This window comes from Megascapheus bottae, chromosome 18 (assembly GCF_031878675.1).
Source record: "Megascapheus bottae isolate mThoBot1 chromosome 18, mThoBot2.hap1, whole genome shotgun sequence".
In the NCBI taxonomy this organism is placed as follows: Eukaryota; Metazoa; Chordata; class Mammalia; order Rodentia; family Geomyidae; genus Megascapheus; species Megascapheus bottae.
In genome coordinates, this window is record NC_143526.1 from 43,788,983 (window position 1) to 43,801,140 (window position 12,158).

General features: G+C 49.2%; 2 protein-coding genes and 1 long non-coding RNA gene across 3 annotated transcripts in view; 2 read left to right on the forward strand and 1 right to left on the reverse strand.

Annotated features, from left to right (window-relative positions):
• Cass4 (Cas scaffold protein family member 4) overlaps window positions 1-2,150 on the forward strand; it is a 32,541-nt gene extending 30,391 nt beyond the window's left edge. Inside the window, exon 6 of the mRNA XM_090352554.1 lies at window positions 1,367-2,150. Coding sequence (XP_090208680.1) covers window positions 1,367-1,777 — 411 coding nt within the window. The 3' untranslated portion in view covers window positions 1,778-2,150. The remainder of the gene's footprint in view (window positions 1-1,366) is intronic.
• Window positions 2,151-2,819: 669 nt separating this feature from the next.
• On the reverse strand, window positions 2,820-5,168 carry LOC150050632 (uncharacterized). The gene is made up of 2 exons (XR_016538683.1): window positions 3,395-5,168; window positions 2,820-3,162 (listed from the first exon to the last, which is right to left on the reverse strand). It is a non-coding gene; the product is annotated as an uncharacterized LOC150050632 (long non-coding RNA).
• Window positions 5,169-8,123: 2,955 nt separating this feature from the next.
• Rtf2 (replication termination factor 2) overlaps window positions 8,124-12,158 on the forward strand; it is a 32,239-nt gene continuing 28,204 nt past the window's right edge. Inside the window, exons 1-3 of the mRNA XM_090352555.1 lie at window positions 8,124-8,274; window positions 10,361-10,455; window positions 11,953-12,046. Coding sequence (XP_090208681.1) covers window positions 8,206-8,274; window positions 10,361-10,455; window positions 11,953-12,046 — 258 coding nt within the window. The 5' untranslated portion in view covers window positions 8,124-8,205. The remainder of the gene's footprint in view (window positions 8,275-10,360; window positions 10,456-11,952; window positions 12,047-12,158) is intronic.

Consider the following 12,158-nt stretch of genomic DNA (forward strand, 5'->3'; position numbering starts at 1 on the left):
ATTGTCTAAGGACAGAGCCCAGGCCCTGAGTTCAAGCCCCAGGACTGGCAAAATAAATACATACATACATACATACATACATACATACATACATACATACATACATAAATGAAGGGGCTTTGGATTGTTACCTGCCTTCTACTTCCTGAATATGCTGGAAGTCCTTCGATATTACTGCCTCTGGGGAGACAGTGATACCGTTTTTCATAAGGAAAATTTTGTGAACATACAATTTTGGTTAGCTAGGTACTCATGGCTCATATCTGTTAATTCTAACTACTCTGGAGGCTGGGATCTGAGGATCGTGGTTCAAAGACTGCCCAGGCAGGAGTCTTATCTCCAATGAATCACCAAAAAGCAGGAAGTGGAGGTATGACTCAAGTGGTAGAGTGCCAGGCTTGAGCAGAAAAGCCAAGCAAGAACACTAAGCCCTAGTACCTGCATACAAACACAAAAATAAAAGTTGATGAAACCTTATTATCATGAACGTTTGGGTTTTTTTTGCGGGAGAGGGGGAGGCAAGACACAGACCTGGGGCTTGAACTCCAGGCCTCATACTTGCCTAGAAAAATGTTTCTACTTGAGCAATGTCCTCAGCCTCTTTTTTGCTTTATTTTTGTCGTTCACAGGGCTTAAATTCTGGGCCTGGGCGCTGTCCCTGTGCTCAACTCCAAGCTAGCAGTCTATCACTTGAGCCACAATGCCACTTCCTTTGCTTTATTTTTCAGATAAGGTTTTGCTTTTGCCTAGGCCAGCCTGGACTCCATCATTCTACCTATGCCTCCCTTAATCTGGGATTACAGGCGTGCATTGCACATCTGCCCCTCTTCTTGTATGACCAAAGGATCAAATACACTCGTTGCCAATGAGTCCCTTAGAAGAGATTTCTCCTGATTTACTGAAATGGATAAAAGTTGATATATGTGGCTGGATGCTGGTAGCTCATGCCTGTATACTAGCTAATCAGGAGGCTGAGATCTGAGGATTGCACTTCAAAGCCAGCCAGGTTAGGAAAATCTGTGAAACTCTTATCTCCAATTTACCATCAGAAAACCAGCTGTGAGTCAAAGTTCTAGCTTTAAACACAAAGAGCTCAGCAACAGTACCCAGGCTCTGAGTTCAAGCCCCACAACTGAGAAAAAGAATTATGCATGTATACAATACATACTGTACACAGATGTGTATATAGGCACCATTTTTTGTAACACTTTGCAAACCTTGACATTCATGTTGTAGTATTAGGTTCTCCCTAAACAAACTGTTGTCATAAAAGTTCTTGCAAATGGAGTAACCACAGGAAGAGGAAGGCAACCACAGCCTCCCCATCGATCTGCACCTTATCAACTTTCCTCTTTCTCTTCCTCAGGGTCCTGGCTCTCTTGTCCCTGAACCTATGAGGCAGCAGACCTCTGGGAGGAAAATCCAGCTCTCTGAACACTGCCGGCTGTATTTTGGGGCACTCTTCAAAGCCATCGGTGCATTTACCAGCAGCCTGGGCAGCAGCCCAGCGCCCGAGGTCTTCATCGCTCAGAGCAAACTGGTGATCGTGGTAGGCCAGAAGCTGGTGGACACGCTCTGTGCGGAGACCCGGGAGAAGGATGTGCGCAATGAGATCCTCTGCAGGAGCAGTCACCTCTGTGGGCTGCTCAAGGACCTGGCGCTGGCCACCAAGGACGCTGTGCTTCAGTTCCCCAGCCCTGTGGCCCGGGAGCACCTCCGGGCAGAGGTGCAGAGGCTGGAGCAGCACGCGAGGCAGTTCAGAGGGACACTGGAGTGAAGCTGCACTCCCATCCCTCCCAGCTTCACACGGCTCGGCTTTACTTCACCACCCGAGCCCACCCCACCCCACGGGAGAAGCAAGCAGCCACAGTGTCCAGAGCCAGTGTCACCCCAGTGGGCTTCCCAAGGGGGAGAGTCAGGGAGGTCAGGACTTGGTGACGTGGGGTGTGGCTTGACCCGGTACATGGAGTCAGTGTTTGAGATGACGTCATGGAAGTCACTTTTTATATTAGCCTAAATGTGTGTGGTTTACATTCATTCACGCAACACTCACCTTGTCATAAGGACCAGAGTGGGTCTTTTCTGCATGGAACTTGGAGACATAAGATACCAGGCCACGGGGAAGAACATGGAGTTGGAAAAGAAAAATGAAAGAAAAAAAAAAAGAAAATCATTTTCTGTTGCATCCATTAGAAAAATGTAATAAGGGAGCTGGGCAAAGTGGCTTACATCTGTAATCCTAGTTACTCAGGAGGCTGAGATTCGAGGAGGATCGTGGTTCAAAGCCAGCCTGGGCACAAAAGGACCTGAGACTCTTATCTCCAATTAATCTCTAGAAAATGGGAAGTGGGGTTTGGCTCAAGGGTAGGGCGGTAGCCTTGAGCTGAAGAGCTCGGGGACAGCACCCAGGGTGAGTTCAACCCACACAAAAAAAAAATGTAATAAGGGGGCCAGGAGCATAGCTTAGTGGTAGAGTGGTAGAGTGCTTGCCTAGCATGCATGAAGCCCTGGGTTCAATTCCTTGGTACCACATACATAGAAAAAGCCGAAAATGGGGCTGTGGCTGCAATAGTAGAGTGCTAGCCTTGAGCAAAAAGTGTCCAAGGACAGTGCCCAGGCCCTTGAGTCCAAGCCCCAGAACTGGCACACAAAAAAAGTAATAAGCTTTTTGTTTTTATTTGTGATTGAATTAATTCTGTTAGATATGTACAAAGTATGTGCCTGTGTTTCATCTCACTGTGTGTGTGTGTGTGTGTGTGCTGCTAGAGATTGTACCCAGGGCCTCACACATGCGAAGAAATACAACCAGAGCCCCAATATATAAATATCGTTTCCGTGTTATCTGGTCTGAGTTAAGGGTACATGTTATTTTTAACAGATTGTGTTTTGTTGGCTTCTGTCCTAACTTATTTTGCAGTTGCTTGCCTCAGAACCATTCAGCGGATAAGAATTTGTACTATTTAATTGGAAAATGTTTAGACACCAACATTCTCAAGCCTGTTGTGACTTAGGATGTTATTTAAATATAATCATGAATTTAAGCGCCATTTGCAGTGGCCCTTCCCTTCGAGAGGTTTTGGATCCACATGGCTGAAGTTCTGGTATCCAAATAAAGCGTTGGCTCTGTACTTGAGGTCTTCCCCTGGAGTCTGCAGGTGATACCTAGAACACAAGTTCTTATGTGCTACCCTGGCTCTGAAAAGTAAAACCACCATCTGGGGTGGGGTGGGGTGCAGACAGGAAGACGGGGGTCGTCAGTGGACACGGAAGTGTTGCTGAGTCCCCCCCTCCCCCGGGAGCCCACCTCCTCCTCTTCTCCTTGCAGTGGAGGCGCCCCCTCCTGTTGCTATGGTTACATCATTGCCTCTCTCCTGGTTAGGTCCATGTCTCTCACCTGCAGCTTTGCCCCATCAGCAGCATCTCTGGGCCACATGCCCTGTGGTGATACCAAATCCAGTTCCAGTCTTCTCCTCCCAGCTTGACGGGCACCTTCAAATGTGGCCAGCAGCGTGCTGGCTATTTTTTTATTGAGCTGATTACAGAGGACTAAAAAAGAAGCCTGGGCAGAAAAGTCCCCCACGGAGACTCTTATCTCCAATTAACCACCAGAAAAACAGAAGTGGAGCTGTGGCTCAAAGTGGTAAAGCGCAAGCCTTGAGTAAAAGAGCTCAGGGACCACGTCCAGGCCCAGAGTTCAAGCCCCAGGACCACAATAACAAAAAAGGTATCCTGAAGTTGAGTGTACCTTGGTCACTTGAAACCCTCAGCCTAGAACCTCCACTCTCTTACATTGGGCTGTGAGCAGAGCCGACTGGGCTTTGCCTTGGAGAAAGAAGCCATCTTTATCATATCATCAACCAGCTAACCTGCCCCTGGCTCTCCCGAAGACAGCTCTCCCTCCTGAGGCTCCTTCCTATAACATCTCTGAAGAGATCCATGGTCAGGAACTACATGTCCTGTATTCCGAAGACATGTGGTAGTGAAGAATGTCTTCCAACCAGACTCGCTAGCAAAGGGGGATTTTTTTGAGAGATTGTTTTAGGGAAGCCAGAAATACATTTTTGGTGCAGTAGGCAAAGAAACTGGAGCTTTAGACCCCACATCCAAACCCAAGACATTTTACATGCCAGTTCTGGTCCACTCCATCTTCTACGTCAAATATGCCAGAGACCAGGTGAAGGACACAGCAAGATTCGTGATGTGGTATGAGCAGCTGGGGAGGACAGCATTTCATTCCACCTTCAGCCATCTTCTGGGCACAGTCATGAGGTGTGGGTTTAAATCGATGAAGAGCTGGGGGCAGGCACGGACGTTTGCGTAGTGAAACAGTCCTTGTCGTAGGCGTGTGGCAGTGGTCAGTGGTGGTGGCCGGTGGCCTGACAGTCCAGTCACAGGATCACTTAGGTGGGGCTTTTGGACAAGACCTGGCAGCCTGGCAGGCAGGTGGGTCCCCTGTCCACACCTCCCTGGCTTTTAAGATGGCTATGACGTGATGCAGGAGAGAATTGCTCAGGGCAAAGGACACAGCGTTGGGAGGAAGCTGGGATGTCCAATTTTTCTCCGGCTTTTTGTTTGTTCATAGGGCCAAGTGCCTGCTAGTAAAAGCAGTTCTGAAGCACTTATGACATTACTTTTTCCATTTGTGTTGATCACAACATGTATTTATTAATTACAAAATAACCTGGTACCTCTTATGCTTAGTCCTAAGTGACATATTCTCTAGTAGGTAATTAACACGCCCCCATCCTTTTGTCTGAGAAGTTAAAAACCAAGGAATGTTGTCCTCAAAGTGCAAACCCTTTGGGTACAAAATGGTGACAATGGGTGTTCTTAGCATAAGGGATATTTCCTTTCCTTTTTGTTGAAGAAGGATGGTGGCAAACATTCACCACTGCTTCGGAAAAAAAGACCTTCTAACAAAATGAAACACATCTTTTTTTGTATTGCTTTGTTTCAGCTCTTGGCAACCCGTTGGTAAACATTTGTGTCAAATGCCCAGAATTGTCATTTCCTCCAGAGGAAGGAAGAGGAAATGGTAGGTGGTGTGATGATAGCAACTTGACCCCAATTAGGTTACATTCATCAGGATGGAAGTGGTTGAGTTGCCACTGTAAAGATCTTTGCATGTGACAAGCACTCAGGGAGTCACCGTTCTGGTTAGAAACTTGTTTCTTTCACTCTCTTCCTTCCTTCCAGCAAGGGTTTTACCACTTAAGTTTTATCCCCAGCTCCAATTTTTTTTTTTTCTGGTCATGGGCCTTGAACTCTGGGCCTGGGTGCTGTCCTGTTTTGTTCAAGTCTGGTGCTCTACTACTTGAGCCACAGCTTTATTTTCAGCTTTTTGAAAGTTAATTGGAGATAAAATTCTCATAAACTGGAGCTGGGAATGTGGCTTAGTGGTAGAGTGTTTGCCTGAGATGTATGAAGCCCTGGGTTCAATTCCTCAGTACCACATAAACAGAAAAAGCCAGAAATGACACTGTGGTTCACGTGGTAGAGTACTGGTCTTGAGCAAAAGAAGTTCAGAGACAGTTCCCAAACCCTAAGTTCAAGCCCCAGGCCTGACCAAAACAAAGTCTCATGAACATTTCCTACCTAGACTAGCTTCTAACTATGGTCCTCAGACCTCAGCCTCCTGAGTAGCTAGGATTACAGGTGCCTGCCACCAACACCTGGCGTGAAACACTGGTTTTAGTAGATTATTATGGTTTATTTTTCTCTCTTTATCATTCCATCCTCACCCTTCTCTTCAAATCCACATCTGGATTGTGACAAAATTGTCTCGGGGGTTGGGGAGGGAAAGGAAGAGAACAGACAGCAATGACGCGTGCCTCCCAGATGCACAACACACAGGCCTTCTAGCAGGCTGCCAGCTCTCACCCACTGACAATCACAATGAGTCACACTGTTTTAGCTGTACACAGCTGGACAGAGCAACCAAGAGACCAGTCAACCAAAACAGGCAAAGGAAAGTGAGGGATAAGTCCAGTGATCTTCACCTGAGCCAGCACAGCTGACAGGGCATTGTTGAGCTTTCTCCAGTGGTCATCTCGCAGAGGGAGGGGCCACATTAGGGAAACAGTTTTACAGTCAGAAGCGCTGCTTAGATTCGGTGAAGACTCAGCCTTCATCTAAGGTTCTGGAAACAGCTGCCCTGTGCCAGTGTTCTGCACTACTGTACAGTTTAGGGATCTGCAAAACTGCATCTGTCACCTCTCCTTAAGTGAGTCTGTGCTTTGTTGTTGCTTTTTCAGTTCACTGAGGAAATATACCTCAACTATGCCAAAACCTCCTCTAGGTACTGGAGCACAACTGGAAAGGACAGAACATTTCTACTCTCCTGGGGATTAGTTCTGGTGCTTGTGGTCACAAGCCAATGAGAGACCAATTTATCAATGAATCAATTAATTCCCACATTGCAGCAATATTCACTCTCCATCTATAGACCTGGAACTTTTTACATCCACCTATTTTCTTGATGGGCAACTGTTCCCAAGTAGGAGATTGTTCCAGTGAACGTGGGTGCCTGTGTGCACACACTCGTTCAAGAACTTGAAATCATGGCCTCACAGACCGGCTTTCTTCACTCAAGCACTTGAGCCATCACCTTCAGTTGCTGGTGCCCGCTGGTTAATTGAAGATAAGAGTCTCATGGATTTTTCTGTCTGGGAAGGCTCTGAGCCACCACCCTCAGATCTCAGTCTCTTGAGTAGGTAGCATTACAGCCCCGACCTCTAACTCAGGTTTTATTATCGATTTCACTTATGTCAGTGTGGCAGCTTCCAGCTCTGACAAGAACCTACCTCTAGTCTGTGATGAACTTTCCTCCTGGTATTTACAATGATTAAAGGAACAGAGATGATCAAGGGCCTGACAGTAGACTAGAATGGATTTTAGGAGCGGTCTTATAGAGACTTCTGCTCTTGTTATGATCTAATTGAGCTTGTCTCTTCAAAAGTCAATGTAGGCCCGGGGTTCCATTCCTCGGTACCACCTTCGTAGACAAGGCCAGAAGCGGTGCTGAGGCTCAGGTCGTGGCGCTCTAGCCTTGAGGAAGCCCAAGGACAGTGCTCAGGCCCTGAGTTCCAGGACTGGAAAAAGAAAAAAAAACAAAAAACAAAACCATTGCCTGGGCTGGAGGAGGCAGTGAACAAGACACACAATGCCCCAGCTGAGGGAGGAACTTCAGACGTCCACCACGGGTGGATGGCAGGGCACGGGGCGGGGGAAGGGGCGGGAGGGGGGAGGGGGAGGGAGGGAGAGGCTCGGGACCCCGGAGGGGGGCTCGGGACCCTCGGGGAGGCTCGGGATGTCGGGGAGGCTCGGGACCCTCGGGGACCCTCGGGGAGGCTCGGGATCTCGGGGAGGCTCGGGATCTCGGGGAGGCTCGGGACCCTCGGGGAGGCTCGGGATGTCGGGGAGGCTCGGGCCCCTCGGGGAGGCTCGGGATCTCGGGGAGGCTCGGGACCCTCGGGGAGGCTCGGGATCCCGGGGGAGGCTCGGGCCCCTCGGGGAGGCTCGGGATCCCGGGGGAGGCTCGGGCCCCTCGGGGAGGCTCGGGATCCCGGGGGAGGCTCGGGCCCCTCGGGGAGCCTCGGGATCTCGGGGAGGCTCGGGTCCCTCGGGGAGGCTCGGGATCTCGGGGAGGCTCGGGCCCCTCGGGGAGGCTCGGGCCCCTCGGGGAGGCTCGGGATCCCGGGGGAGGCTCGGGCCCCTCGGGGAGGCTCGGGGTCCCGGGGGAGGCTCGGGATCCCGGGGAGGCTCGGGCCCCCGGGGGAGGCTCCGCCCCACACCCTGCTGGAACTCTATGGGGGAGGGGGCTCCGGTCCGATCGGCGGCTCCGCCCGTGGGTGCTCACGAGCCGCTCCCGCCGGGGACGACGGGGACGACGAGCAAGCGCAGGCCACCCCGCGGCACCCGGGGAAGAAGGAAGGTGGGGCGTGGCCGGCTGCGGCGGGCGCCCGCGGAGGACCCGTGCGCGCGCCGCGCCCCGCGTCCCGGCCACGCCCAACTCCCGGCAGCGCCGCCCGAGGCGACCGTCGTTACTAAGCAACGGCCCGCCTCGCTCCCCGCCTCTTCCGGCCGTGAGCTGCGCGACGGGCGGGTGCGTCATCACGTGGAGCCGGAAGTGGCTTTACCTGTCGCCAGTGATCCCGGAAGTGGCGAAGTGGAGCTGTTGCTGCTGGTCTTGGCTGGAGTCTCGCCATGGGCTGCGACGGGGGCACCATCCCCAAGAGACACGAGCTGGTGAAGGGACCGAAGAAGGTCGAGAAGGTGGGTGACGTGGGCGCGGGGGGCGGCGCGGGGGGCCTGCGAGGCTGGGCCCGGCCCGACGCCGGCCGCAGTGAGGACGGCTGCACGCGTCGGGGGTCCCGGGCGCGCAGGCCGGGGAGAAGGCGGCAGAGCCCTCTCACCGTTCTCCGGCCCCTTCGCCAGGGCGTGGACTTCTGCTTTGCTTTTGGCCTCGGCTCAACTTTTTTTTTCTTTTTTTGCCAGTCCTGGGCTGGAGCTCAGGGCCTGAGCAGCACCACTTCTGGCTTTTTTCTATAGACGAGGTACCAAAGAATCGAACCCGGGTCTTTGTGCACGCTAGGCCAGCGCTCGACCACTAGGCCAGACTCCCCGCCCTCAGCTCAACTTTTACTGCCTTGTGGTGGGGCTGAAAAGGAGGAGCTTGGTGAAGAGCTGGGCCAGAAACGTACATGTCAAAACGGGGCAGGAAAGCCCGAGGTGGTTGGAGTGTGTGGGCAGGCGAGGTGGTTCTCGTTAACCCCACCTCGCACGACCCACAATGGTAATGGCTTCCTGCGAGCGCTGGTCGAGGCCCTGGGAATGCAGACGAGAACGCGACCCTCGTAGAGCTTACGTTGTAAAGGAGTAAGACGTGGCCGGCTAGAGGGGTGTGTGCCGCCTTCCTTCCCTGGTGTCTGGCCTGGAACTCACAAATCTCTTAGAATTTCTTGGGTGGTGAACTGACACTCCATGGCCTCCTGGTTGGGAGATGATCACCGCAAACTTGGTTTGAGCAAGCCATGATTTGAAACCTGTAATGTTCAGTGCCCTCCCTGCAATACTTAAGAAGTTCTCTTCTGTGTGACCCATCCTAGGTTTAGTTAAATTACACATGTTAGTATTTATAGCTTGTATAGTTTTAGGGTTTTTGTTGTTGATGTTTTTGCCGGGCCTGCATGCCTGCTCAGCCTCTTTGTGTTCAAGGCTAGTGCTCTGCCACTTGAGCCACAGCACCACTTCCTGTTCTTTTTTTTTTTTCTGAGTAGTTTATTGGAGATTAGAGTCTCCTGAACTTTTCTGTTGGGCTGGTTTCCAAACCACAATCCTCAGATCTCAGCCTCCTGAGTAGATAGGATTATAGGCATGAGCCACTGGTGCTCAGATGCTTCTACAGTTTTAATAAGCACTGGTCTCTTTATATGTGTTGCATTTATTTGACACAATATTAATTATCTAAGGTGTCTCATCTCCCTTCATCTGTCACTGTCTTGGTTTTTTTGTTGTTGTTTGCTGTGCTAGAGATGGAACCCAGAGCCTTGTGCATGCTGCCCAAGACCAAATCACTGAATTACCCCTGAGCTCTTCTTAGAGTAGTTTTTGAACCAAGTGCCTGAGGCTCACACCTGTAATCTTAACTACTTAAGAGGCTGAGATCTGAGAGTTTCATTTCAAAGCCAGCTTGGGTAGGATAGTTCATAAGACCATATTTTTAATTAACCACTTAAGACACTGGAAGTGTAGGTAGATGTTTAAGTGTTAATGCACTATCTTTGAGCAAGAAAGCTACAGGACAGTGCCCAGGCCCTGAATTCACACCCCAGTACCAACATCATCATTGCCAAGTCTGCCCTCAAACTTGTGATCCTCCTCTTTTAGCCTCCAGAGTACTAGGATTATAGGTCTATATCACCATGCCCAGCTTGTCTCACTATTTTTGATTTAAAAATAAAAGTGATAGTGGGCTGTAGCTCAAATGGTTGAGTGCTAGCCTTGAGTTGAAGAGCACAGGGACAGTGCCTAAGCCCAGAGTTCAAGCTCCATGACTGACCAAAAAAAAACCAAACAGTGATTTGGGCTGTGAGTGTGGCCTAGTAGTAAGAATGCTTGCCTAGCATGCACAAAGCCCTGGATTCAGTTCCTCCATATCACATACACAGAAAAAGCTGGAAGTGGTGCTGTGGCTCAGGTCCAGAGTTCAAGCCCCAGGACTATCCCCCCCCTCCAAAAAAAAAGGGATTTGATTTAAATATCAGTATAGTATTAAACGTTTACATAGAGGACTATGGACCATGGAGTTTCCAGTTATGAAACTTAACTGGGAGATTTTATTTTTGTTTTCTTTTATTAGGTTGATAAAGATGCTGAGTTAGTGGCCCAGTGGAACTATTGCACTCTGAGTCAAGAGATCCTGAGACGACCGATAGTTGCCTGTGAACTTGGCAGGTATGGCTGCTTTACTTCATCAAGATGGGTTTATTCAGTGATCTTGAGGGAAGTATAATGTGTACATAGAGCTCTTGACTCATCAAATATGAATTATCCTAAGCAAATTTGTGAGGCACAAATTTTCATTCTCAATCTCTGGATATAACTACACTCTTCTAATCAATTTGTTTTACTCAATCCATGATTCAAAGCCTCAACGACCATGTTCTAATTCTGTTAAATTAGAACTACAAAACATAAAGGGAGCCATTTGAGGTTCAGTAGAGAATGTAGATGGCATGGAAGGATTGTATCCTGTGTAACAGGGGAGCTGATTCTAGCTGCTTTTTCTTTTTTGCGTGGGGGGGGGGGTCGATCTGGGGCTTGAACTCTGGGCTTGGGTGCAGTCCCTGAGCTCTTCAGCTCAAGGCTAATGCCCTACCCTTGAGCCAAGCCCCACTTCTCTTTTCTAGATGTTAATTGGAGATAAAAGTCTCAGGTCCTTTTGTGCCCAGGCTGGCTTTGAACCTGGATCCTCAGATCTCAGCCTTCTGAGTAGCTAGGATTACAGGCGTGAGCCACCACGCCGGGCATACCACTTCCAGTTTTTTAGTGGTTCATTGGAGATTAGAGTCTCAGAACTTTAGTGCCTGGGCTGGCTTTGAACTTCAGTCCACAGATCTAAGCCTCCTGAATAGCTAGGATTACAGGTGTGAGCCACTGCACCTGGCTTCTTTTTTCTTTTTTTTTTTCTTTTTGAACTCAGAGCTCTGCCAGCTTGAGCCATACCCCAGCCTTTGCCAATTTAAAGTCCAGTAATGTGAGCCCAGAGGTTCTGAATCTTCTATTTTTATTTTGGAAGAAAACTTGAAAAATACGTACTTTTTTTTTTTTTCCTAGTTCTGGGTCTTTAACTCAGGGCCTGGACACTGTCCTTGGACACTTTTTGCTCAAGGCTAGTGTTCTGCCACATGAGCCACTTCCATCTTTTTCTGAGTATGTGGTACCAAGGAATCGAACCCAGGGCTTTGTATATGCTAGGCGAGCACTCTACCACTAGGCTGCACTCCCAGCCCATACTTTTTTTTTTTTTTTAAACATTAAACTTCTCAGGTTACTTTTTTCATTCTTTATCTACCATTTGCCTGAGCTCTTCAGCTCAAGACTACCACCCTACCCCTTGAGCCACAGCACCACTTAAAGTTTTCTGGTGGTAAATTGGAGATAAGAGTCTCATGGACTTTATTGTCCAGGCTGGCTTTGAACCGTGATCCTCAGATCTCAACCTCCTGAGTAGCTACGATTATAATTGTGAGTCACTGGTGCCTGGCTTACACCAATTCTTTGTATTCTTTGTTAAGGGTTGAAAGAAGGTCATGGGTACTTCCACTGGTAAAGTAAGACATTTCTTCTTTACCAGTTATAAATGATTTTTGGTTAGCATTTGATTTGTTTTCCTTTGGTTATTGAATATTGCTTGTTGCCACATACTTTGACTGATCCTTATTTTTGCAGACTTTATAACAAAGATGCAGTCATTGAATTTCTATTGGACAAATCTGCCGAAAAGGCTCTTGGAAAGGCAGCATCTCACATTAAGAGCATTAAGGTAAGACATGTTTATACAGTGCTCCCAGAGTCTCCAAAGTTGAGCTGATTTCTTAAAATTATGTTCATTAAAGACTGAATTCAGTAGTTGGGAGTCTCATCCTGTCCAGCTA